At 33.2% G+C, this 27,046-nt stretch overlaps 12 protein-coding genes across 12 annotated transcripts; 8 read left to right on the forward strand and 4 right to left on the reverse strand.

Moving 5' to 3' along the window:
• Positions 1 to 87: 87 nt before the first annotated feature.
• Positions 88 to 2,460, reverse strand: RRP6 (exosome nuclease subunit RRP6; the record flags this gene model as incomplete). Its single annotated transcript, XM_003669594.1, has 1 exon — positions 88 to 2,460. The coding sequence occupies one exon, from the start codon at positions 2,458 to 2,460 to the stop codon at positions 88 to 90; it is 2,373 nt and encodes a 790-aa protein (XP_003669642.1).
• A 451-nt stretch (positions 2,461 to 2,911) lies between these two features.
• Positions 2,912 to 4,912, forward strand: NPR2 (nitrogen permease regulating protein NPR2; the record flags this gene model as incomplete). Its single annotated transcript, XM_003669595.1, has 1 exon — positions 2,912 to 4,912. One exon carries the CDS (start codon positions 2,912 to 2,914, stop codon positions 4,910 to 4,912), a length of 2,001 nt encoding a protein of 666 aa, XP_003669643.1.
• A 123-nt stretch (positions 4,913 to 5,035) lies between these two features.
• On the reverse strand, positions 5,036 to 8,245 carry CIN8 (kinesin motor protein CIN8; the record flags this gene model as incomplete). The annotated part of the gene is made up of 1 exon (XM_003669596.1): positions 5,036 to 8,245. One exon carries the CDS (start codon positions 8,243 to 8,245, stop codon positions 5,036 to 5,038), a length of 3,210 nt encoding a protein of 1,069 aa, XP_003669644.1.
• Positions 8,246 to 8,930: 685 nt separating this feature from the next.
• On the forward strand, positions 8,931 to 10,670 carry HSP60 (chaperone ATPase HSP60; the record flags this gene model as incomplete). Its single annotated transcript, XM_003669597.1, has 1 exon — positions 8,931 to 10,670. The coding sequence occupies one exon, from the start codon at positions 8,931 to 8,933 to the stop codon at positions 10,668 to 10,670; it is 1,740 nt and encodes a 579-aa protein (XP_003669645.1).
• A 1,701-nt stretch (positions 10,671 to 12,371) lies between these two features.
• RRN11 (Rrn11p) lies at positions 12,372 to 13,991 on the forward strand (the record flags this gene model as incomplete). The annotated part of the gene is made up of 1 exon (XM_003669598.1): positions 12,372 to 13,991. The coding sequence occupies one exon, from the start codon at positions 12,372 to 12,374 to the stop codon at positions 13,989 to 13,991; it is 1,620 nt and encodes a 539-aa protein (XP_003669646.1).
• Positions 13,992 to 14,325: 334 nt separating this feature from the next.
• Positions 14,326 to 16,923, forward strand: NDAI0D00900 (uncharacterized protein; the record flags this gene model as incomplete). The annotated part of the gene is made up of 1 exon (XM_003669599.1): positions 14,326 to 16,923. One exon carries the CDS (start codon positions 14,326 to 14,328, stop codon positions 16,921 to 16,923), a length of 2,598 nt encoding a protein of 865 aa, XP_003669647.1.
• A 302-nt stretch (positions 16,924 to 17,225) lies between these two features.
• On the reverse strand, positions 17,226 to 18,257 carry NDAI0D00910 (SDR family oxidoreductase; the record flags this gene model as incomplete). Its single annotated transcript, XM_003669600.1, has 1 exon — positions 17,226 to 18,257. The coding sequence occupies one exon, from the start codon at positions 18,255 to 18,257 to the stop codon at positions 17,226 to 17,228; it is 1,032 nt and encodes a 343-aa protein (XP_003669648.1).
• A 2,033-nt stretch (positions 18,258 to 20,290) lies between these two features.
• On the forward strand, positions 20,291 to 22,261 carry NDAI0D00920 (lysophospholipase family protein; the record flags this gene model as incomplete). The annotated part of the gene is made up of 1 exon (XM_003669601.1): positions 20,291 to 22,261. One exon carries the CDS (start codon positions 20,291 to 20,293, stop codon positions 22,259 to 22,261), a length of 1,971 nt encoding a protein of 656 aa, XP_003669649.1.
• Positions 22,262 to 22,547: 286 nt separating this feature from the next.
• Positions 22,548 to 23,504, reverse strand: TAF4 (Taf4p; the record flags this gene model as incomplete). The annotated part of the gene is made up of 1 exon (XM_003669602.1): positions 22,548 to 23,504. One exon carries the CDS (start codon positions 23,502 to 23,504, stop codon positions 22,548 to 22,550), a length of 957 nt encoding a protein of 318 aa, XP_003669650.1.
• A 1,283-nt stretch (positions 23,505 to 24,787) lies between these two features.
• NDAI0D00940 (MINDY family deubiquitinase) lies at positions 24,788 to 25,459 on the forward strand (the record flags this gene model as incomplete). The annotated part of the gene is made up of 1 exon (XM_003669603.1): positions 24,788 to 25,459. One exon carries the CDS (start codon positions 24,788 to 24,790, stop codon positions 25,457 to 25,459), a length of 672 nt encoding a protein of 223 aa, XP_003669651.1.
• Positions 25,460 to 25,504: 45 nt separating this feature from the next.
• On the forward strand, positions 25,505 to 26,026 carry NDAI0D00950 (uncharacterized protein; the record flags this gene model as incomplete). The annotated part of the gene is made up of 1 exon (XM_003669604.1): positions 25,505 to 26,026. One exon carries the CDS (start codon positions 25,505 to 25,507, stop codon positions 26,024 to 26,026), a length of 522 nt encoding a protein of 173 aa, XP_003669652.1.
• Positions 26,027 to 26,423: 397 nt separating this feature from the next.
• Positions 26,424 to 26,879, forward strand: NDAI0D00960 (uncharacterized protein; the record flags this gene model as incomplete). The annotated part of the gene is made up of 1 exon (XM_003669605.1): positions 26,424 to 26,879. The coding sequence occupies one exon, from the start codon at positions 26,424 to 26,426 to the stop codon at positions 26,877 to 26,879; it is 456 nt and encodes a 151-aa protein (XP_003669653.1).
• Between the last annotated feature and the right edge of the window lie 167 nt (positions 26,880 to 27,046).

The following is a 27,046-nucleotide window of genomic DNA, read 5'->3' on the forward strand; positions in this document are numbered from 1 at the left end:
GTATATATATGTACGCTATATGGATATTATGGTCTATACTACATGAGAGAAAGTTAACGACCCAAGATAATGTACATACTTATGAGGTTATCTTTTAAAGGAAACATTCTTACCCCTTGTCATAGCTTTCCTCTTCTTTGGAGCTCTTGGTCCTTCATTATTAACATTATATGGATCGAATCTTTTCCTCTTATTGCCGTTGTTGTTCTTATTTTGATTTCTCTTGGTATTACTATTATCGAGAACTTTCTCCATCTTTGAATAATCTATAACTTCAATTTCACCTTCATCATCATCATCACTATGTTTTCTTTCACGCTTTTTTCCCTTATTTCTATTCGTTTTCTTCAGCACTATAATTTCATCAAGATCTTCCTTCTTCCTTGACGCTACAGCTGTCGTTATCTCTGCATTCGCCGCAGGTATTGAAGGTTCTTGTTGTTCTGATTCTACTACTACTATTTCATTCTCTGGTATTGGGATAGAATATTCAACTTGCTGTAATTGTTCCATAGCTTGGTCAAACATTTCTTCACGTTTTAACAGTTCTTCGGTGGTGATCTTGTCTTTCTTATCAGGTGATACTGAATATTTTATAAAATTCTTTCCATCTTCATCATTAAATGACATATGGTCAGTACATAAAAGAAATGAATTTTTTTTCTCAGCGTTTCTAGCGTTATTCGTCACGCCTTCTATATGATTGACTTTGGAATATAATGATAAGAATTGAGACTTCAGGGTGTTCAATTGATGAATACTTAATTGTTCAGACAAATCGACATTAGTTGTCGTTGTTGACGTTCCAGGTTGGTTTTGTTCTTGTTGTAAAATCAAACTATCAGCATCAGTAGTATCTTTTATCTTGGTCAAACAATTCTTTATTAAATTGGCTAGGATTTTAGAATTAGATCTAACATGATCGGTAACCATATTGCTCACAGATACAACACCTGCAGGCTCCACAGGAGCGTATGCAACTAATGATACTAGTAACTGATTAGGCATAATATATCTCGGTGATTCATCATCTCTTCTTGCAATTTTATCTCTCCATTGATATAACTCCTTTAATAACAATTCTTTAGCTAATGGTATGTTATATTGATACATTAAGGTTTTCCATGGATCGATCTTTTCAATTGGTGAATAAACAGCAGATGAGGTAATGAGTGGTCTATATTTAACATATTCAAATCTTCTTTTAGCTACATTTCTTGATTCTTTAAGTACACCTGCTAGTTTACCATCTTGCACCAATTTATTTCTCATTTGATCGAAAATGTTTAAAAGGAAATGAGTATCCGACCTTGCATAAGAATTCATTGCCTTCGATAATGGTCTTATTCTCCAATCAGCCATTTGATATTTCTTGGAAGTTTTAAAATTAGAGAATTTTTCTAAGAGATATGCCAAACTATTCTTAGGAAATCCTAAAGCTCTTGATGCGTGGAATGTGTCGAACAGACTAACAATATAGAGACCGAGATCACGTTGTAACCATATTATATCCATGAATGCACCATGCAAAACTTTTGTAATCTGAGGATTCGTAAATGGTTCATTTAGTGGCTGTAAGTGACTTCTCAGTTTTAACGTATCCACAATATAATCTTGTGTACGAGTACTAATTTGCATCAAACACACAATACCATAATATGTTCTATAATCGTGATGTTCTAAATCGACTGCAAATTCAGTACAATTGTTCAAATCTTTGATCATAGATTGTAATGATTCAGGAGTATCAACCCATATAGCGGTAGTTTCCATCCAAGGTTGAGAAGGGATAGGATCAGATAGTTGTAAAATCTTGTCATTATATGGTTGATTATCTATTTCGTATTCATATGGTTGCGCATAATGTTCTGGCACGTTCTCATCAACAGGTAATAATTGAATGGATTCATCTAATGATTTCAACGCATTAGGTTTAGATTTTAATAACGGTATAAAAGGATGAGTTTCTGTATTATCTACGGGTACATCAAACTCCAATTGCGGTTTTCCAATAGCACGTCTTTTAGAACTAGTATCATCTCTACCAGAATATTCATCTAAATACTGCATATTACTGTTGTTTGTATTGGTATTTTTGGAACGTAGTAACATATCCATAGATCTATCTGACTTTTCCAATAAATTATCCATCAAATTACTAAAGTCTTTCCAATTATCCTCCAAATTTTCCTTTGTTCCATCTAAAGTTTCAGAGTTTTCATCGACTGCTAAAAGGACACTATTAATCATATCTGCTAACTGAGAAGTCGTTTCTTTCAAAGTTTTCGCAGTAGTTTTGTCCATACTACGGTAGAAATCTACATCTTGGGCGGCTAAAGCTACTGATGCCCTCACAGTTTGCACTACTTGTGGAAGTAGTTGGTCTTTTGGACTTTGTTTTTCATTTGCACCAGCTGCTGTTGGAGGAGTTCCTGTTTGATCGATACTGGAACTAGACATTTTTGAGGATCCGGAAGGAATAATATTATAAAGCACTCAAATTAATACCTTCAATATGCTACAATACTAAGCAGTAGTTATTCCCTATTTTTAACGGCTTTCACTACTTCAAGCACAACCTATTTTTATCTCAAAAACAGAAGCACTTTACTTGTTGCTATTCTTCCAGCTTGTGAGCTCATCGCAATATTATTCTGGAAAATTTTTCACTTTATAATATCTTAGTATTACCCGGTATACCTTAAAATCTATAAATCTTTTGAGACATCAGGTAAGAAATGACTATTTGTAAATTGAACAGTTTAAGAGCCATTGAATTGGAACAGATTCCCAAGATAAAGAGCAAACGATACATGTATTGAGGTTTTTTATATGATTCTCTTCAGTCTATCTAAGCTCTTGTCGGTAGTTAGTACTTTTGAAATTACATAAAAGGACCGGTCCGTTGAACATGCATAACATTTCAAACCTCAACAGTATAAACCATTTTGAAGGGTTTATGCCCATTCATACCATTTTCTATTCCATTTTCCACCCTACAGAGGGTACCAAAGTGAGGTATGAATTTCCCCCAAGTAATCTCGCAGCTTCTGATATCCATTTTGACGCAATTAAAAACTATATCATACCGAAGAAGCAATTGTGTAATAAATTGTTAACTTTTAAATATGCAAATTATAGAATAGTATCATATCCAATTACCATTAACTCTGATTTTTATGCTAGAAATTTTTTCAGTTTCAATTTTGTTTTCGTGTTTCCATATGATTGTGAAACTTCACCTTATGAGCCTGCTATTGCTAGATTGGGTAAGATGTTCAAAGTATTGGAAGAACAAAACCAAATTTTATCAAAAGCGGAGAATGATCCTATCTATTTTAAGTCTGATTATACTCCTTATCAACCAACTTTAATCATACCGACGAATAATGATAATGACGGTAAGAGAAACAAGAAGTTAATGAAAAAAGAAAATACTATCTTCAGCACAAGGCAGCAACGTAGCAATTCAAATCGCATACTCGAGGAAAATTCAAATTCAAATTCAAATTCAAATTCAAATTCAAATGGAAATGAAAATGATAACAACTACAATACTATTGAGCAATATCTGAATAATAATTCTAGAATATCAGTACAGGATTTAATCATGAGAATTTATCAAGATTTGAATAACTATTCAGAATGTCTTATACCCATAGACGATGGTAATAACGTCGACATTAAGATTTTCCCACTTTTGAAACCTCCTCCAGCGAACTCGTTATCAATAGAAGATGTGCCAATGTCGTTAGTAGATTTGACAAAGATCACTGACGTGAATTGGGATCCAACAATGCTTAAACTTATTCCATTTATTAATGGAATAAACGATATCTCTAAAATATCGAAATTAAGTAATTCATCACCTATGTTAGTCATTGAGTGTATTAAACATTTAATATATTATAACTGTGTTATAATAACTGATATTTTCCAATTTTCAAACACATATTCAACTACAAGTTTGATTAGCACATTCCTTACAGACCCCAACATGGCAACATTATGTCAAAATTATGTAGTACTCCCATTGGGCTCTAAGTTAACAAGATTACCATTCCATATCGAAACTGAAACATCTGTACAGTCGTCATCAGCTTATCGTCATCATCATAATCGACATGAAAAGACACCATCATTTGGTTCATCAATTACGAGCAATAATGGGCGTAGCAGTTTTTCCGCAGATGATAGAAAACAATCTGAAACGTCATTAAATTCAAGTAATGACCCATCAAATTCAAATCTCATATCAACTGCACATTTGCCCACCAAAATGAGTCTTTTCGAATTGTATCGTTCATTAAACCAAAGAACTGATTTGAAAAATTGGTATAAATTAAACTATACAACAATAATAGAAAATAACATTGATATAAGGAAATTTATTAAATTTGGTATAATTAAAGGCCTTATTTATAGATGTCATTCATATCCAATAGTGATCACTCCGGTTGTATCAGCTCCCGAATCGGCAAAATCGACATCTCCATTTGTGTCGTCATCTGGGATATCATCATCAGTAGATTCAAAACAACACACACAAAAGGGGCCTATCTCTAGATTTCCTGGTTTAGGTTCTCATGTACCTTCTAGTGGCGTACGTGATACCAGAGATAAATTAATGAAATCATTTTATGAAAAGTTGGAGAAAGGGAAAAATCATTCAAAAGTTTCATTTTCTGATAAAATCGCCTTCCAGAACGACGAAAATGATCACTCTGCCACATCAAGTGACAACGATGATAAAAGTAAGAGTCAGTTAACATTAAAACAGAGGAATATTTTACTAGATTCAATTTCTAATATGGACAATATGGATAAAATTTGTGTTAAATTAGGGAGACCTCGTTCACAAATCGAAGAATGGTTAAGCGAGTTTGGTGATTATAAAGTTATCAACTGTTAATTTGAACCTCCCGCAAGGGCAAAAGAAAAAGAAAAGAGGTTTGAATAGTTTTTCTTTTAGTTTTTATTCAATTACATAGTGGTATATATATAGTAGTAGTTTCATATATTCATTCATACTTAATTACCCTTTATTGGAGGTTATTTTTTTATTAGACACGTTTTTTTCATCTATTTTTTCCAATTGTCTTTTCTTGGAGTGTTTTATTATTGTTACATTACCACTATTGTTGGATTTGTGATTAATATTATCATTGTCCTTATTAATATAATTGCCATGACCGTTTGTAGTGTGTTGTTGGTCTTGTTGTGAATTTAAGAATATTTCATTCGTCGGTTGTAAAGGCTGTAGACCTGGTTTGGTGGGACCTTCTTTTCCATTTTCTTTCTTGAAAGGAACTCCTACTTCTCCTTCCGTTGGTCCGCCTTTTATTCGGGTATCTCTAACTGCCATCTTTATTGAGTCTTCCAGGTGATTTAAGTTATTTACTGAAGCAACTGCACATTTCAGTGAATTTTCAACATTATCCTGAAATATACTATTTTTGCGTGCCAGCTCATTGAATTGTGTTCTGATTATCTGATTATCTTCTACCACATTTTTTGTATTAATCGAATTATATCCACCATTATCGGCAGACATCTCTGTTTTTAGACGGGTAGAGTTGTCATACATTTGATTGATGGATGCAGTTATTTTACTCCGTGTATAAGATAGGCCGTCCGTCACCTCTTTTTGGAACCCATTATTGAGAGAATCACACTGGTTTATTAAATCGATTGACTCTTCCCATTTCTTTTTCCTTGGAATAAATAGTTCCATTTCTTTATTTATAACTTCATCAGTAGCTGCTTTAAAGCTATTCAACATCAAATTCCTATTGGATTCTAAATGTTTATTCATCATATCCTTGAAAGTGTTGAATAATACATCCGCTGAGTTCGTAAGGGTTTGAGATGTACTATTAATGTGTGCGTTTATAAGGTCTTCATGGTTATTTTGGAATAAATTTTCATTTAAATATTGCTTTAAATTATTGTACTCTTCACTAATATCTGATAGATTTTGAGCAACAGCTGCGTGATGATTTTGAATCTTTATGTTGATATCGTTAATATCTTCTCCTATCTTTTTAAAATTCTCTGGCGTTTGTTTTAGGAAGCCTTCAATAAACTGTTTGTATGTTTTCTCAGCTTTTTCTTGGGTAGTTCCTAACATTTTTATCACTTCGTTTTGAATCATATCTAGGTTTGAACCAATATCAAAATCGGTACCAGAGTTGAGTGTTTTTATTTTGTTTTGATGATCTTGTAGTAGATTTCGAAGGGATAATAGATCGTCTTCCAGAATTTGTTCAATCTTACTCTTTACATCAATTTGCTGACATTCGTAATTCTCTATCATTTTCTTGAAAGTATCGCAACTTGTTTGTAACTTAGAAACGCTCGACACCAACATTTGTTCTTTCCCATTCTGTATTTCAATTTTTTCCTGTAACATATTTATTGAATCTTGGAATTTAGATAATTTGATCCTTTGTAACTCATTAACTTCATTTGAGGTTCTTTTATCTTTTAATAATAATGCATTTTGAGATGATAGTCTTTCAATGATTCTTTTAGATTCATCTGCTTCAGTTTTATGGTTATCTAATTCATTCATTAATTTTTGGTAATGTTCTTGACTCATGTAAATCCCTTCTTTTGATTTCGTTGACAGCAGATCTGATTTAACTTGGGATAATTCCGTTGTAATATTTTTCAATAAAATATCCTTTGAAATAATTGATCCTAACTGAGGTTTATTCTTGATATTTTTGGCCTTTGATGCATATTCTAGAGTACTACAAGTTTCTTCAGAAGTTACTTTTGCAGGTGAGATGGTGGCAATTAAAGCTGTCTTTGTATTCCCACCTAATGAATCTTGTAATAACCTAGTCAATTTGGACTCTCTAAATGGTATATGATTATTTCTATCAGCCAAGGAATTTATTACTCTACCTAAAGTTAAAAGACTTTGATTAATGGATCCTGTTTCTTTAGCACGTTGGTTTATGGCACCTGATCTATTTATGTTTTCAGATCCCGCAAGATCTACTAGATTCATTTTGGATAATCGAAATAGAGTTCCTTGATGTTCCTTATAGAGTGTTATTGTAAATATTGTATGTGATCTACTTGAAAAATCATTCATTTTAGTGGAGGCCACTTGTCTGTACTTGAGACCTTTTTGAAGCAATGCTAATCCTTCTTTTGCGTTACTGATGTGAAATTCTTGTAAATTCTGGATATATATCCCATTATTGTTATCATCTTGTGGTGGAGTCTCTAATGATGATGTAGGTAATTTTGGCGGATTAGTTCTCGTATTTGAATTTGTGTTTAGATTTGAAGTTTGGTTTTTGGAGTTAGATAAAAATGAGTTTTTTGTCATATTTTTCACAGATGATGAAGCATTAGAAGTAAAAATATTACTATTCTCTGGGTTACTATATCGTGAACTTTTCAATTTTCTTCTAAGATAATTATTATTTGTGGTACCAACGTTAGAAGTGGATGGGTTTAATCGAGGGGAATTATTACGTGAATTAGCTCTACTACTTGCATTTGAACCTGGAACGTTCACATTCGATGCTGTTGATGAATCAAATATCCTTAATTTGTTAATGTTACTCTTACTATTATTTATAGAGTTGTTATTGTCATTTAATAAATCTTTTAAATCTTCATTGTACAATTCAATAAATGAACATTTAACAACATAATCTTCCTGATTCATTTCCAAAGTATCAAACAACTTAAATAAAATCCTTGGTATTATCCCAGCTGATTCACTCAGTTCACCATTATATAACTTTTCATCCCCAGTCATAGTATAAGTTTTCCCAGTAGAAGTCATCCCATAAACCAGCACGGTACAATTATAACCCTTGATAAAATCCAGAAACAAAGGCTCCGCTACTTCATCAAATATCAATTGTTGATTTGCAGAGGGACCAAATACTTTGTCCACTGTATAAGTTTTTGAATTCATTTGAGCTGTAATACCTACATCATCGGTGGTGTTAATTGATACTTCGTTGGATCCATTGATATCTGGAACGGTGACAATTACTGAACTTTTCAGTTTAATCTCTCTTTCATTACGGCCTCTACAACGTACGGCAACTGTGATGTTTAATTCTTCCTCCTCTTGTTCACCTTCTTTTGGATCTCGTCGGGATTGTTTTTGTTGTTCTTGGGGAATTCTTCGACTGTTATTCTGTCTTGATGTAGCTGACAAAGTTGAATTTATTGATGATAATGATATATTTGAAGAAGGAACTTCAACCATTGTATATTAATGCTATAATAAAAACAATATCCGATAGAATGTCGAGGTTTGCCTCAGATAAAAAATAGACAAAAATGATAATTGAGATAAAGTATGTTCTTTCAGAGCCTTCAAGTATGAATTTGAGTAGTTGTATAGGTTATTCTTGTTTGGGTGGGTATCTTATTAGGGGTATTTTGTTACTGCTTTCGAAAGAATTGACTTGATGGATGTCATGTAAATCATGAGACAGATCATTGTTTTGATTTATTTTGTTTTATTTTGTTTTATTTTGTTTATTTGTTTTTGTTTACAAGTTTCATTATACTAACCCTAACCATCTGTTAAGGGTTTCGAAAATTAACCTAACTTTTTGCTTTAGGGTTTGCTAGGGTAAATAATATATGTAAAGGGTATTTGTTTACAACCCTATATTGAGAGTGTCAGGGTTTAATTCATTACCCTCCTTTGTAAAAACATTATAGTCAATTGATCGTGAAGGAAAACACTCGATTTTTCTAAAAGATTCCATGGAAAGGTGAAAGGTTCACAAAGCACACCGTCTTGCCTTAGTCACTAGAGGACATATAAGATTCAATAGCATATTGGTTGATTCACTTGCAATAGTCAACTACACCAATTTTGAACTCTTTCTTTTTTTAGAAAGCAGAACAATATCTACAGATTATCAATCATACTCAAAATCATGTTGAGATCAACAGCCGCCACTTTACGTCAATCTTTGACTCTTTCCAGGAGTTTACAATCCTCGTCTACAATCGCCCGTTCATATTCATCATTCAAAGTACTTAAATTCGGTGTTGAAGGAAGAGCCGCATTATTAAAAGGTGTAGAAACTTTAGCAGATGCAGTTTCTACTACTCTTGGTCCAAAGGGTAGAAATGTCCTAATTGAACAACCATTCGGCGCTCCAAAGATCACTAAGGATGGTGTTACCGTTGCTAAATCTATTGTCTTGGAAGATAAATTCGAAAATATGGGTGCTAAATTGTTGCAAGAAGTCGCTTCAAAGACTAATGAAGCTGCTGGTGATGGTACTACTTCTGCCACTGTCTTAGGTAGAGCTATATTTAGCGAATCTGTCAAGAATGTCGCTGCAGGTTGTAATCCAATGGATTTAAGGAAAGGTTCTCAATTAGCTGTCGAGAAAGTTATCAAATACTTGAGTGAAAAGAAGAAAGAAATTACTACTTCTGAAGAAATTGCTCAAGTGGCAACTATTTCAGCTAATGGTGATGTTCATGTTGGGAAATTATTAGCTTCCGCTATGGAAAAAGTTGGGAAAGAAGGTGTTATTACTATTAGAGAAGGTAGAACCATGGAAGATGAATTGGAGGTCACTGAAGGTATGAGATTCGATCGTGGGTTTATCTCTCCTTATTTCATTACTGATGCTAAATCAGGTAAAGTCGAATTTGAAAAACCTTTGTTATTATTAAGTGAAAAGAAGTTATCATCTATTCAAGATATTTTACCAGCCTTAGAATTATCTAACCAGAGTAGAAGACCATTATTGATTATTGCTGAAGATATTGATGGTGAAGCTCTTGCTGCCTGTATTTTAAACAAATTGAGAGGTCAAGTTAAAGTATGTGCTGTCAAGGCTCCAGGTTTCGGTGACAACAGAAAGAATGTTCTTGGTGATATTGCTATTTTAACTGGTAGTACAGTTTTCACTGAGGAATTGGATTTGAAACCTGACCAATGTACCATTGAACATTTAGGTTCATGTGATTCTATTACCATTACAAAGGAAGACACTGTTATTCTAAATGGTAATGGTTCCAAGGAAAATATTCAAGAAAGAATTGAACAAATTAAAAATTCCATTGATATTACCACGACAAACTCATATGAAAAGGAAAAATTACAAGAACGTTTAGCTAAATTATCTGGTGGTGTTGCTGTCATCAGAGTCGGTGGTTCTTCCGAAGTTGAAGTTGGTGAAAAGAAAGATCGTTACGACGATGCATTAAACGCTACCAGAGCTGCTGTTGAAGAAGGTATCTTACCAGGTGGTGGTACTGCATTAGTTAAGGCTTCAAGAATTTTAGATGATATTGAAGTTGAAAACTTTGATCAAAAATTGGGTGTTGATATTATTAGAAAGGCCATTACAAGACCAGCTAAACAAATTATTGAAAATGCCGGTGAAGAAGGATCTGTGATTGTTGGTAAATTAACCGATGAGTATGGTGAAGATTTTGCCAAGGGTTATGATGCTGCGAAGGGTGAATATACTGATATGTTAGCTTCTGGTATCATTGATCCATTTAAGGTTGTTAGATCTGGTTTAGTCGATGCTTCCGGTGTCGCTTCTTTATTGGCTACCACTGAAGTGGCTATTGTTGATGCTCCTGAACCTCCAGCTCCAGCTGGTGGTATGCCAGGTGGAATGCCAGGTGGAATGCCTGGTATGATGTAATGAGAAACAGGCAAACAAAAAAAAGGCCAATGCATAACTTCTGATCTCCTTGTAAAAAACATATCAAACTCACAGAACTATATATTATTGATATCTTGTAAATAGGCAGAAAAACCATAATATATAGACATCTATATGAAGTAAATAATACATACTATAAAAGAAGAAGATCTATTGATGTTGGTTTTGAAGATTGTCGAGTTCGGGGAAGGGAATATGAAATTTTTACCTTGTATCTCAAGGAGAGAAAAATTAGTATAAACGTGGACAAATTACAGCTGTAAACTTCTAGTATCTCTTTAATGAAGTTTACAAGATAGGTATTATTGATAAAAATACTATTGCACTTAGAATTGGAACGACGAATTATACATAGCCCCGCGATGAATAAAAGGTACCTATTCAGTTGCACCGGATATTACAGTCAGTAGTAACTGTTCATCACCCCCTCTCTAGGAGAGAAAAATATAAAATAAATAATATTGGATTATATAATTATAAGAAGACGTGTTCTTTTATATATAAGGATATTGCAATGTAGGAAGCGATAAAATAAGGCCCATTAATACTTGCAACAAATCCTTCAATAAATTCTTTACGTCATTCAAAAAGCTCATGCTTTGTTTACTTTTGATTATTTAATACCTCATTTTTAAATTTTCTTCAAAATTAAAAATTTGGTATAAATCAGACAGAAAATAAATACTTAAGATAGATTTGTTCGGATGTAACATTAGACTCAGAGGCAATCTTTTCTGTTCTTCTATATGAGGGTTATCATAGCACTTTTGTTGTCTTTATTGGTTACTTAAGTGGTTATTTGATACTGTACAAGCTTGATTGGCTATTTGCCTTTGTCATTACGTATTTTATGTATTAAAGAAGGGTGGTATCTTTCTAATCTTCAGGGTTTTTTTCCCTTGTCCAGTTCATATACTCCACACCACAGTTTAAGTGGTCGAACCAGGCTACAAGAATCGCCCGTCCAAGAATATTTGCTCTAATTCCGAAAGATTATGTGTTACTTTCTCATCCAATGAATTATTGTTAAAGACTATAATAAAGAAAGAGTGTCTGTTTGTTAACCTTGAACTCCAAATCGTATTGAATACCTTACCTGTCTATAATAACTAGAATCATATATAGCGAAGATTAATTACTGTCTAGAATGTACACGCTTTTGAACTTTCTGAAACTACTTCTCCAGCAAACATGAATTATTTAGTTATTTCAGACAAATTTACTCAAACAATAACACAGCTGTGACACTCCTCTCTGTATGTGTGAAGCGCAACTTCCCTTGTCTAACTTCAGCAAGTTCAGCAAGTTCAGCAAGTTCAGCAAGTTCAGCTTAGCGGCTAAAAGTAACTTGAAACTCCAGTTTGCATTATTCTTTGCCGCCGCCCCTACGTACCTACGCTCCGTCTAGAAGGGGAAAGCCAACTGCAAAGGGCAGCGCGGCAGCAGCCGCTGTCGACCGAGACTTTTTCTTTAAACTGAAAAATAAAGAAACTGAAAAAGGTAAACATTGAAAAAAAAAAATCTCAACAGATTAACTCATCTCATCACTTACTTTAGAAACAAAAACAGGGCAGAAGGTAACTACTAATTAGAGCATCCATTCTCATCTCATCTTCCCTATTCCCATAAACCCAGCACCACCACTTTTCCACCCACTTTGCAGGAGGATATGCAAAAGATATGTTCGAATTACCAATAATATATAATAATAAAAGAACTGCTACAGAGAGGAAGATTCGTTACACCTATATAAATCAACTTTCCAAAAAATATAATAGAACTCAAAATCGTCATAATAATAATAATAATAATAATGGAATACTCCCGACACCAGAGAGTTCAGCTACTGAAAGTCATGATGATGATGACGCTACAACGAGCGATGACTTGATAAAAAGGAAACGGCTAAGGAGAAGATGGAAAAGTGTCATAGGCGAAGCTTATTCAGACACGGATCTGGACGACGACGATGACGACGAAGAAGAAGAAGAAGACGTCGACGTGGAGGATGAAATGAGTGATCATCATGAGTCTGCTCATCATATCCATGAGAATGAAGAACGTAAATTTTTCAAAAAATATGAAAAACCACAAGAAACTTTTGAAATATGGCAAACTAATAATTTGAAAAGGGTACCGATTAATAAATCTATGATCACATATACGAAATTGAAAAAAATTGAAAAACAAGCGAAAAGGAAAATAACTGTTCCATTATTACATGCTTCAAAGATAAATAAACTATGTTTTGAAGCTATGTCTGAGGGACTTGAATTAGTTACACCTTTGGTCACTATTGAAAATTTCTCTTTACAACACATTGAAAAATTGACCACCCTTCTCTATTTGAATGTATCTAGAGAAAATTGGGATATTGCCTACCGAATATTCACCTTATTAATAAGAATAAAAAAATTAGATATCAGATCCATTTGGGGCATAGGAGTTAGGATCCTTTCTGAGAAGTCTCCTACTAAAACGTTAGATTTCTTGAATTGGATGAATAGCGTTTATTCTTCAAGATTGAATTTCATTCAAGGAATTAACTACAGAATGGACCCTGTCTTTAAAAGTGGTTCAAGAACTCATACACCTAAATATACTTTGACATGGTTATGGAAATCATTAATTCAATATAGTACAAAGAAAATAATATCTGGAAATAATAATTCAAACGAATCTCTGGAAGATGGGTCTTCATCCGAATTAGATATAGATATCAACATTGATAGAAATAATTTATTAGACTTGATTGAAAAAATTTCTGAAATGGTTTTGATCCCACCATTCATGGAAGATTCTGAAGTTTGGTTCATCTATTCGTTATGTCATATGGTCCTTGCTGATGATTTATCGTCAAAATTCAATCCCTTGATATCAAATGGATCTCGAGGTGATATAGAAAGAAATCAAGTCATTCAACATATTCAAAAAACAAAAAGTTATTTACAAACTTCTATGAATAAAGGTGATTTCGAATATCCTGAAAAATATATTTTGAAGCAATTATCTATTTACGAACAACGACTTTATGCATCCGATCCTACTAGTAATAATAACAATGTTACTGATGAGGATGTGGATATGCAACTTCAAGATATTCCAAATCCATATTCAAATAATACCAATAACGCAACAACGAATATCAATAATAGTATAGCAGAAGACTACATTTTTTCTGATTTCAGTTTTGATAAGGATCTGGAAGATTTGGATACTCAAGATCCTAAGATATATGGAAGAGAGGAAGATGAAGAACATTATGAAAATAACTTGGTACAATCAGATTCCAGTGAATGAACCATTGCCGTCTACAACTACTCTCTTGCAAGAACAATTCCATTCTATTTATAAATTATAGACTATAAAAAACATATTGCATATAATAACATAATCTTTATTTTAAGACATATATATTCAAGCAAAAGATAAGCCGCTTTGCAATACAATCTGGTCCATTAACTTTTTATTCACTAGAGTGATTATCCATATGTTGCTTTAAAATATGGTAAAATCTCAAAATCGTTTTAGTGTTTGGCTGTACAATCACACTTAAACACATTTCTAGATCGTGTTCAGCACACGAACATTTGAAATAATATATATATACATATACATCTATAGAACAATATTCATGAAGTCCCGCCATGCAATTGAAGGAACTCACCAGTACAAAATGTCATTGCAACAAAAGTCTCTAAGGCGTCAGAGACGTAGCCACGTATGCATCACTTGCAAGAACCAAAAATTAAGATGTGACCGTGAACGCCCTAGTTGCTCTAGATGCAGAAGAATCGGTAGAGATTGCGTCTACGAATCACCTACACCTGAAGAGACCATGACTAATCATGGCAACAAGGAACTCTCAGTCACCAGTGGGATCTCCACTGATGGTTCTCTAGAAAACAATGATGAATTTCACAATGAAAAACCCAACAACAGCAATACCCTTCAATTCGATGAGAAATTACATCTGTGGAATCCAAAAGATATGTATCTCACTCATGGTTATCAGACATTCGTTGACTTTCCATATGGAACGCATAGTATTGCACAATACGATCCATATTTGAGGTTATTTTGCCCTTCAATCCATGGTACAACATTGGCAGATTTACAAAGCCGGTTGGAATTCATCTTAGACGAATCCAAGAACCCTGAAGCACTCTCTAAGAGTCCATTTAAAACACTTGAAGATATTAGCCCATTAATGTTTATTGAAGATGCTGTTGTTAAATGGGTCGATAAAACGAATAGTTACTTAAACAGTCAAATACCATTAGAATATTTTAACACAATGTATACAATCGAAGATAGAATGCATCCTTCTTTAATGGCAGTGGTTAAACAAATAGTGGAAGACATAGAGAGTTTATTAGTTAGTAAACCAACAATTGACAAGTTATTGAAAGATTTTTATGAAAATATATATCCATATTATCCATTTATTGAAATTGAATTGTTCGATCAAAATTTATCGAAAATATACACTGAAGTTCTTGGTTCTTCTCGCTATAAGATAAATGTCTTTCAAGAAAATATTAGGTTTAACCTAGAAATATTAACTTTATTTCTTTTAATCCTCTCCATCACATTAAATAACCCAAACCTGAATTATACTGATTATAATACACCAAGAGAAAACAATACAATACTTTCAAAGAAATTATTAACTATATCGAAGAAGTTGTTATTTCTGCTAAATGGGTTCAAATTCACAACTGAAAACATTCTATGTTGTTCGTTATATGTCTTTGTAGCTGAATTCTTGGATCCAGCAAATCCTGATATGCATATTGCACATGACCAAATTTTAACGTTGAAATGTTTAACAGAATTGTCCTATACTTTGGGATTATACGAGGAACCATCACAATTTACCCGATATTCTAATAGAACAGAATCAAATTATAGATTCTTTATGTTTCGGAGGAAACTATGGATTGGGCTCCAATCTCTCATCCTCGAATTTTTATCAGCTGATGGTGGTTGCAACGAAGTTAACCACAGATATTTAAGTAATTTTTTAGGCAAAAATCAACAAATAATACCATCATTTATGGAACATTTCCATTCAGCATCTACTTTTGATAGACAATTATTCGAGATTCACGATAGTGTATACCATTTCCATATACTTCTGAATAACGTGATGTTGGACTGTACTTCAAATTCTCAAGAGCAGGACCTCAGTAAAATAATGGAATCACTAGAACGTCTAAAGAAATTTACTTTCAGAAAGTTTCCTTTATCAAAGCTAGCAGAAATTGAGAGCTACACCATTATTGGGGGACTTCAATGGAAAAATGCAAGATTTGACATTGAAATGATCGAAAGGACAATCATTTTGAAAATAAATATGATCTTTTTCTCAAGTTTAATGAATATATTCAATTGTTTAGCAATATATTTTGAAAAAAAATGTTCAAATAATTGGGAAAAATATGAAAGATTTTATCTATTTTTTTTTCCTCGTGGATTGGATGCTTATTTAGAAGTGGCTACTTTAACAATAAACTATTTAAGAGGCAGTTTTTCTTCATCTATATCAGCTAGTCATGAATATTTTTTGAATAAATCAGTTGCATATATTTCAATCAAGATCATTAGTATTCAACTAAGTTACTTATTAAGAGTTTCATATAAACTTGATATGGTTAAGAAAAATGAACCATCAACTTATATGTTCTTTCAAGAGTCATCAAACAGCACTAATGCTGTTTCAGAAATTACAATATTATCTTCTACTTTAGAGCATATAAGGGGTCACGTTTATTCTATCATACATTCTACTTTAGAAAGGTACGATGATTTTTTATTTGGAATATATCAAGTTATGTTAATGGGTAATTATGTTTATTATTTGTTGGAACATAATATCTTAACCAAAACAACCAATGAATTTTGGAGAAAAATTCTCAAGACTAATGATATACCTATTAAGATATTAGATAAAATAAAATTAAAGTGGGGGTTAGGTAAGGAAGATCAAAATGTTATAAATTACTATACAGAGAATCCGATTTCTTTATCAAGTTTTAATGGCAATTTGTTAAAAACTGTAGAACATAAACTTCAAACTGCTGATGTTTATGATAAACTATTATCTGTATCAAATATTCCATACCCTTCATTTCATGAGGAAGGTACTTTAGATCAATTACTTGAATCCAATATAGATTTATTCTCAACTATAATTGGGGACAATTTAGGTGAGCTGCCTATTCTTTGATGAATTCTATCGGCTAATATTCTTTCATATGACTTTACAGGCAGGTACTTTACGGCGTCTGTTTCAGATCAGATGAACCAACTCTTCGTGCCGTTAAGGAAATGAATAGGCTGCAGGAGTAAGTGATCATATATACAATCGTCCCAATTTTAGAATAAATAGAAGTGTATCCTGTTATCATATCTTTTATAGAGTATATAAGAGAAATTAAATTGGGTAGTTCCAATCATAAATACACTACAAAAAAACGCTGTCCAAGAGATCTGAAGAAAAGAAACTGTTAGTACCAAAAGAAAAAAACTTCATAATTTCTCTTCATGTCTTAGGATTTGAGAAACTGTATCGTCAACACTTTTCTTCAATGGTAAAAACTCGAAACGTAATAATTTCCTTGTCTTCGAGTTATCATGGATAGAGCCTTTCCAATTTTGAAGCGCGCCTGTCCCTGGGTTTCCGACACGTATTTTACCTTTCAAAGCTGGGAAATCATCATTTATAATATCTAAGATACTTTGTTCATCAAACCCACTTGATATTAGTAATAATCTTTCTCCAATTAAATTATCATTTTGCAAAGCTAACAAATGTGCCTTGGCAACATCACGGACGTCAATAAATTTCCCCATTGTAGTTCGATCAACTTTTGTATCCACAGAAGAATGTACTAACTTGTTAATAATTTCACATGAGGTATTCATTGGTGAAGTAACATTTTCATCAAATTGTTGTGGTCCGAAAACATTACAAGGGTTAACAGTAGTCAATGCAAATTTGATTTGATTCTTATGTTCTTCAATGAAGTCCCATGCATATTTTTCAGCAAATTTCTTAGAGGCAGTGTATGCGTGGACACCATTAATTAATGCCTCTTCATGAGAAGTTGGGTTCCAAGAATTCTCATCATAAAAGAAAGTAGGGTCAAAATATCTCGTAATATCGATCATGGCAGCTTCACTGGAAGTGATGACGACACGTTCAACTGTATCAGCAGCATGGTCTAGAATGGCGTTCAGAATGTTTTCAGTACCATTTAATGCAGGAATTAATAAGTCTTTCTCATAATCATCACTGTCGAAAAAGAAAGGAGATGATGTATGTAGTACGTACTTGATTTTACCTTTATATTTTGCAAAAACTTCATGGAATGCGTTTGGCAATGAAATATCTTTGACGATTTCTAAAGTAAGATTTTCGTTGTTATTGAATTGTTTTAATAATTTGTCAGCTTTTTCTTGAGATCTCACAGAACCAATGACTTTGAAGTCATTTTCTAATAACTGAGCAACGATGTGTTGTGCAATAAACCCTGTAGCACCGGAGATGAATACTGACATTTTCTTTTTTATTTATTGGTGTAAATTGTATCGAGGCAAAATTGTATGCTAAAATTATTAATTTAATAGAGAATTATTTTTCTACATCGCATTTAACTATGAACGGTTTGGTTTCAAATATATCTTTTCCTATTTATACTTTTGATAAAAACATTTGAAAGATAATAACGTAACAAGTCAAGTTAGGGGTAAAAAGAGGGCCCCCCCACAATTATTATAAACCTCTGCTTTCCTATCATAAACCGTAACTACAAGCTGTGAGTCCCTACGAGTATAGGAATTTAATATTGTTGACACTTGTGACATTTGTTCAAAAACCTTATTTAGATAGACTACAACGATTAAAACCGAATTCCATTCGCGCTTGTATTCGTGTTTGCATTCGGATCGCCCAATCCGACTCCGACTCCGACTCCGACTCATCCGACTCAGATTCGGGTTCCATTTCCCCCCTCGAAATTTCATTATGTAACATACATATTCTGCTCCCCATTTGATTACCATTCATTTCCATTATGTAAGCGTTTCCCAGTGCAATTGTAGTACCCAAGTGGGCCATTTTTGGGCCACTTCTTGGGCCACTTTGAGATTTTTCAAAAAAAAGGCGTAACACCCAAAGTTTGTGATTTGTTCGCTTAATTAAGACTTTCTACATCTCTACTCTTAAATAGCTACTAGCTAGCTATACGCAAAAAAATCATATCAGAAACTTTATTCCTAACAATTCTTGTGCTTGGACTAGTACCCGTCTGACACACATAGTTTCTATTCACTCGTAAGAGTGAGGGCATCATGTTACTAGTAAGTATGCTTGGAAACTGGTGTTGTTACTTGATGGTTTCAAATACACTTGTCAGTAATGTTTATTGTCTACATATATGTATAAAAAAAAAGCCCCGAAGATAATAGAGAGTGGAGTTGCAAAATCAAACATTAGATGCTATCTTGAGGGAAAATTTGTTTTGTATGTACAATGTAAATTAGGGATGTTATGTCTGAAAATTTCGAGTCTCAGATTTTGGTAACTTTACTTATTTAAAAGTAGACATTTTTTTTTCCTGATACCTTCTTGAACTGCGGCAATGCTTTAAATTGATCCTTAGCTTTGAGTTAACAATTGTTAACATTAGTTTTGCTTACCGCGCATGCAACCAAGTTAACAGACATTCTGTATAAACTTCCTCTCTATCACCTCCAATCACGTGGGAAGAAAGGATCTGCCTTGAAGGAACGATAAACCTCACGTTATTATTAGCCGCGGAGACCAGGCATTGGGAAGGGGAGACCCTATTTCCTTCCGCGCCTTTTTCTTATGTCTAAGTCACGTGTCGGAGGGACAGACCCTTCTCTACATAGAATCTCCAACCGCGCCTGGCGCCCGCCCCCCCCCCCCCTTCCGAAAACATCTGATTGTGAATATATATTTCTATCACCTGGTTCCATTGCCCTTCATTGGAATATGTTTGAAAGTTGTTTCAGTCTCTAGTGGGAAAGGCATTTTTCGGTACATCATTTTCTTAGTGAAAACACAAGATACCTCGTCTGAGGAAAAAGAGTTCGTGAAATATTTGGTGTGATGGTATAGGGCGAGACACCACCCTGAATATTCGAAAAGTAAATAGGAAAGCGCAGTAAACTTACGTATGTTAAGGAAAGTTACGTAAGGAGAACTGAAAAAAATACATCGTCATTAGTATTATTATTTCAAGCCGAGATAAAGATCTGTTCCTGGAATTGCATCGTTCCTTGAACTATATAGTTGGTTTGAATACATAAATGTATTTGTTCATTTTTAGTACGTAGTTGCCCATCGATTGTTTATACAGGAAATTCAAATACCTTGAGGATATTTTCGTAGTCAATTCAATTGGTTACTTATTCTAGATTTGTTATTTTTTTCAGTAGTGCTCCTCATCCCGTTTTTTCTCAGCTAGATATATTACATATTTTTTAATCCATACTGAAAAGACAACAAGCAATAACAAGAAGGAGAGAAAAACCATAAAAATATATACTGAATTTACTCATTTACAATGAAATTGCAATTACAGGATTTGTTGGTCCTTTCTGTAATTTCTTTAAACCAAGTGGAAGCATGGTCACCATCAAATAGTTATGTCCCTGCAAATGTGACATGTGACGATAACATCAATTTGATTAGAGAAGCTAATGAATTATCTCAATCTGAAATTGATTGGTTGGAGAAAAGGGATTCCTATACAAGGAATGCATTGAGATCATTCTTACAACGTTCCACTTCAAATTTTTCCGACAATTCATTATTAGATAGATTATTTCAGGGGTCAAATTCGTCAAATATTCCAAAAATTGGTGTGGCATGTTCAGGTGGTGGTTATCGTGCCATGTTAAGTGGTGCTGGTATGTTGTCTGCTATGGATAATAGAACTGAAGGTGCTAATGAGCATGGTCTTGGTGGTCTTTTACAAAGTACTACTTATTTAGCTGGTCTTTCAGGTGGGAACTGGTTAACTGGTACTCTTGCATGGAATAATTGGACTTCAGTACAAGACATTATTAATAATATGACTGTGGATGATTCCATTTGGGATATTTCAGATTCAATTATTAATTCTGGTGGTTGGAATATTTTATCTTCCGCGGAGAGATGGGATCATATCTCTGATGCGGTTCAAGCCAAACAAGATGCTGGATTTAACATCTCTATGGCTGATGTTTGGGGTAGAGCTTTATCTTATAATTTCTTCCCGTCTCTTTATCGTGGTGGTGTAGGTTACACTTGGTCCACTATAAGAGACGCTGATGTCTTTAAGAATGGTGAAATGCCATTCCCAATCTCTGTTGCGGATGGTAGATATCCAGGTACTACAGTTATTAATTTAAATGCTACTGTTTTCGAATTTAATCCATTTGAAATGGGTTCATGGGATCCAACTTTAAACAGTTTCACTGATGTGAAATATTTAGGTACCAATGTATCAAATGGTAAACCAATCAATGAAGGTACATGTGTTGCTGGATTCGATAACACTGGATTCATTATGGGTACATCATCAACTTTATTTAATCAATTCTTACTACAAATTAATAATACAAGTTTACCATCTTTCATTAGAAATTTAGCAACTCATTTCTTGAAAGATTTATCTGAAGATTATAATGATATTGCCATTTATTCACCAAATCCATTTAAAGATGCTGAATTTATTGGTTCAAACCATTCTAAGAGTATTGTTGAATCCAAAGATTTATTCCTTGTTGACGGTGGTGAAGATAATCAAAATATCCCATTAGTACCATTATTACAAGAGGAACGTAATCTAGACGTAATTTTTGCATTAGATAATTCTGCTGATACAAATGAATCATGGCCAGATGGTGCTTCCTTAGTTAACACATATCAACGTCAATTTGGTATTCAAGGTGAAAGTATGACATTCCCATATGTCCCAGATGTGGAAACTTTTATTAATTTAGGTTTAAATAAAAAACCAACATTTTTCGGTTGTGATGCAAGAAATTTAACTGATTTGAGTTATGTCCCACCTTTAATTGTTTATATTCCAAACACAAGATATTCATTCAACAGTAACCAAAGTACATTTAAGATGTCTTATTCCACATCTGAACGTCTTAACATGATTAAGAATGGGTTTGAAGCTACAACAAGAGGTAATTTTACTGATGATGAAGATTTCCTTGGTTGCGTTGGTTGTGCCATCATGAGACGTAAACAACAAAGTTTGAATGAAACATTACCATCTGAATGTGAAAGATGTTTCACTAATTATTGTTGGAATGGTACTCGTGATAGTAGACCAGTGAGTGGTATTAATAATAGTGACTTTTCATCTTCTGCATCAATTGCCTTGGCTGCTGAAGCAACAAGTGCTGCTTCTGCTTCTGGTTCCTCGTCTACCACTCAAAGTAGTGCTACGAAGAGGAACGGTGCTATAAACATGGAAAGTTCTAAATCATTCATGTTTATTTTCACAATCTTCAACATTGTATTAAACATGCTATGAGATTCGGGTATATAATAACGTTACATATTATTTTTTAATGGTCTTTTTCTTAATTTTTTTTTTCATGGCTATATATGTTTTTGCTTCTAAGTCTTATTATTATATTAGATCAAAATTTTGAACTAAAAAGTCAGGATAGATTCTATCCTTTATGTTTCTTCTAGTATTCTTCATCAGTAACGTATCTTTATTTTCGATATAAAAATAAATAAATATGTACATATATATATATATGTATATATGTGTATGATTAAACAAATCTCATTGATGTTTAGTTTAATAGTGATCAATCTCTAATACGTGCATAACCTTTAGAAATAACATTATGAACACCAATTCTTCTATTTTCCAATGCAAATAACAAATCTCTCATAACAATACCTGGTTCTTCTCTTGCCTCTCTAAATTTCAACCCTAATTCACCTCTTGCAGCGATTTCTGCAGCGACTTTCCCAGCAGATTTCACAGTGGTATTAGTTGGTTTATTAACAGAAGAGGTTAACCATCCATATTGTTTCTTACTACCTGCTCTCAACCCTGCAGTCACATTTGATGCTCTATGTAATGTTTCCTCTGAATCCAATTTATTTTCTAAATCTTCCTTTTCTAAACCCAATGCTATTCTTTTCTTTACACGTTTTTCTTCCTCCTTTTTCTCATTTATTGCCATTGTTCTTAAGATCATGGATATTTCACTTCGCCTCCCAGTATTGACTTTGATTGCTTTCCTTCTATGTCGTGATATGACCAATGTATTTGTTATGATATCTTTCATATAGTCTTCACAAGCGTCTGATATCATTTGTAAAATTTCAGGAGTCTTTTGTTTTGGATTTTGTTTATAATTTTGTTGATTAATTAATATTTGATGATGTTGTTGTTCCAACATGACTCTTTGCATGAATTTATTTACTTGTTCAGGATGTAAGAATGGAGGATGTGGTGGTATCTTTATATCTAAGGGAGTTTTCGATTTCGATTGATTTATTGAAGAATGTAATAATGCTTCTTCTTCTCTTATATCTACACCTGCTGAAAATAAGACATCTTGCATTTTGTTTGGGTCAGATTGTTGTTGTGTGCCACCATTGCCGCTATTTACCGTTCCCTTTGATTTACTTTTAGTAGATGAGTTTTGTTTATTGGAATCATCTCTCTTGGGTAGTGCTAAAATCACTGTTGGGTTTGTCTTTGGATTTGTCGGCGTTACTGTGGAAGGTTTATTCGTAGTTGGTGAAGCCATCTTTTGAAGTTTCTTTGTATTATTGTTACTATTTGATCTATCATCATTACCTGTGTTATTATTGTTATTATTATCTTCATTTTTTTCTTTGGAGATGCCATAATTGGTTGTATGAGACTTCTATCTATCGATCTATCTATCTATTTTGTCAATTGTCACACTAATGAAAGACTAATGATGAGTCTGGTACAGTCTTATTCTTATTCTTATTCGAATTATCCCTTTCCACTTGTCTCTTCTTATTCTAATAAATGGATGGATGGATGGATGGATGGATGGATGGATAGATAGATAGATAGATGGATGCCCAATTGGTGGTAGCTTTCCATATAGTTCATGTTATTAATGTTGTTAATGTTGTTGTTGACGTATATAGTGATCTGGCACGGAAAATCATTTCAGACGGCAACACCAGAATATATAGAGAGAATGACAACGACGACGACAACAACAACGACAACAAGTCACGGTTTGGTTTGGTTTGGTTTGGTACTGTCGCATTCCGTCGAGTACGGTGGTCTTTCCACTCTTTGCACAGGAGATATGATAGATAAATGAGTCTTAAATTCAGTCCATAAAAAATTTAGAATAAATGAATTGAATGTTGCAAAAAAAACGGGTAATTCTTCAAACTGGTCACATAATGTTTGAAGAGGTATACGGATCAAAGTAGTGGTATTTTTAATCCTCGTGATTTGATTTGAGACGTTCATTAGCCACCTCGTAGAACAGTAGTGGCAATGTTGGCGACCACGATGCGTATTCTCTTCCTTGCCATACATACATAAATTTCAATTGCTTTTCAAAAAATAATATAACCTTTAGTTAGAATTACATCCCGTATTCGAGGATTCCCACTGGTTATTAAATCAGATATTACAGCGGCCGTGAGAGCTACCATTACGATTGCTTTTACTACTTTCAATACAGGCCATTCATTACACTTTAGCTTACCTTAGTTTACCTTAGTTTACCTCAGTTATCAACACAACAACAACGCTCGTCATATATATATATATGTATATATATAATATTCCCTCATAACGCGTTTCTTTAGAAGCAAACTAGGTAACTAGGAAGCTGGAAATATATATTGGAAACAAATAAGAATAATGATAAATACCTAAAAGTAAAAGATTATATAATTAAGAATACTCGATGTATGGTAACCCTTTAATACAACAACTTGTATATCCTAATACACTTACGTAAGCGTCGAGCTTTGGTAATTCACACGCTGTTTACTATACATACCTACCTACATACTATCTCACTCTATCAACATGACTTCATCATTACCAGCAACAAATACGAAAAGCAAACCGATAAGATTTGATGTGAAAAATATAAAGATTAGGGATACACCTCATAAGATATTACTTCAAAATGAAAATGGACCATGCGCATTATTAGCTTTAATTAATCTATTAGTATTATCATCGAATGAAATATCTTCACTTGGTGTAGTTACTAAACAAGAATTGAAGAAATTGATTTCGAAAGATTCCATTCCCATTACTGCTGCTACTACTACTACTACTACTACTACTACTACTACTGAGAATGAGGATGGGATTAAGAAGAAAAAGGTGAAGAATGGAAAAGTCTCATTAGAAGAATTAATTCAAATCTTAGCTAACAATGCATTACAAGGAAATACATTGGAGGATCAAGATTATCAAAATGATGTGGATCAATTATTGCATTTGTTGCCTCAATTACATACTGGACTGAATATTAATCCAAGATTCGATGGAACCTTCGAGGATAGTAAAGAATTGAGTATATTTAGATTGTTCGGCATTCCATTAGTTCATGGTTGGGTTATTGATCATGATAAATATCCTGCAATTTACCATCTTTCTTATGAAGATGCTCAAAATATATTGACTGAAGCATCGGAAATTGAAGAAACAAATGATGCTGATGATAAAGATAAAGAATGTAACGAATAAGAAGGAAACAATTGGAAAAAGCAAATTTGATCAAAATAATCTTAGATGAAAATAGCAACACAATTGACAGATTTGGGATTACAATATATATTAACAATTTTAGAAAATGAATCATACGCAATCTTATTTAGAAATGATCATTTTTCAACAATTTGGAAGACAAACGACGAATTATATTCATTAGTTACCGACTTGGGGTTCAAAAGACGTGAAAACATTGTTTGGCAAAAAATTAAATCAGTAGATGGCTCTCAAGATATTTTCTGCGATGGAATGTTTGAACCAATAAAATTCACAGAAGAACAAGAACAAGAACAAGAACAAGGACAAGAAGAAGAAGAAGATACCTCAAGGCGAACTTTAAATGAAGAGGAAATTCATCAAATTGAAAATGATGAATTATTAGCGAAACAATTGCAAGAAGATGAAGACCACCACATCGGTAATACTCAGAAGGAAAAAAAAATTCGAGAAAAATCAAACAGAAAACAGCAAATAAAAGTCATGTATCAATACCAAAATCGCATAACAAAAAACAAAATGAACTGCGGCCAGAAAAAAAAGTAAAAAATTTGAAGGAAAATAATGAATCTAGTAATTGTATAATAATGTGATAATAATAACGATATAGTTTTTAGACAATTTTTCAAATACCTCATATCATTAATAAAATTGTTGAGTTGTCTTGAAATACTTTTCCATAGAATATTTCTTGTATCCCTTTATTTTTCGCCGCGTGTATCAATCGCTCCTTTTGAAACTACATTTGAAACAACAATGACACAAACACAAATCATCATCATTTTTAAACAATTGAAATATATAAGAAACAAATCAACTTTTGTCTTCAATATACCAAACTTTTTTTGTTAAGAAAAAAACGCTCCACCATTGCAAAAAATTCTGCAAAAAAAAATAACCTATAAATAGTTATAAACTGATATTACGACAAACCTTAATCGAAATGTCTGAAACAAAAGAAGAAACACCAAGTATGCTACATGTGGATTCAACTGCAGTCTACAGCTCAAGTTCAACACCAAGTAATAACAAACAAAAGGAACAGATGCTTGAGCTAGAAAATATACTTATTCGTGAGGAAGAAAAAGTGAATGCTAATGATGATGCTATAAATTTACCAGAACTAACGGAAGACAAACAACAAGTGAATATAAAAAAACAAGAAAGTTCAAGCGAAGAGGTTGTTACAACGAACATCACATCAAAAGATATTGAAACATTTACAGATTGTACAGAGACTGGGGAAACTCAAAAGCACAGACCATCGAGAAGATTCGACACAAAGAAAAACGAAACTGGAAAAAAAATTGTGTCTGGTCGTTGGAAAATAAGTAAAGTTACTAAAGAAAAGAATGGTAGTAGTAGTAGTAATAATAAAAAATTAAAAAGGAGAAATTAAAACCCACTAAAGACACTAATGATCAAAATAAGGACTCTAATGCATTTTACCATGGGACTTTAATGGGTGCCTTTTTAGGAGCCACATTTACTGGCGTAATCACTCAATTGTTCAGTAAGTCAATTGGGAACTAGATATTTGATCTCGAAAAGTTTATAATTGTTACA

This window comes from Naumovozyma dairenensis, chromosome 4, assembly GCF_000227115.2.
Source record: "Naumovozyma dairenensis CBS 421 chromosome 4, complete genome".
Classification (NCBI taxonomy): domain Eukaryota; kingdom Fungi; phylum Ascomycota; class Saccharomycetes; order Saccharomycetales; family Saccharomycetaceae; genus Naumovozyma; species Naumovozyma dairenensis.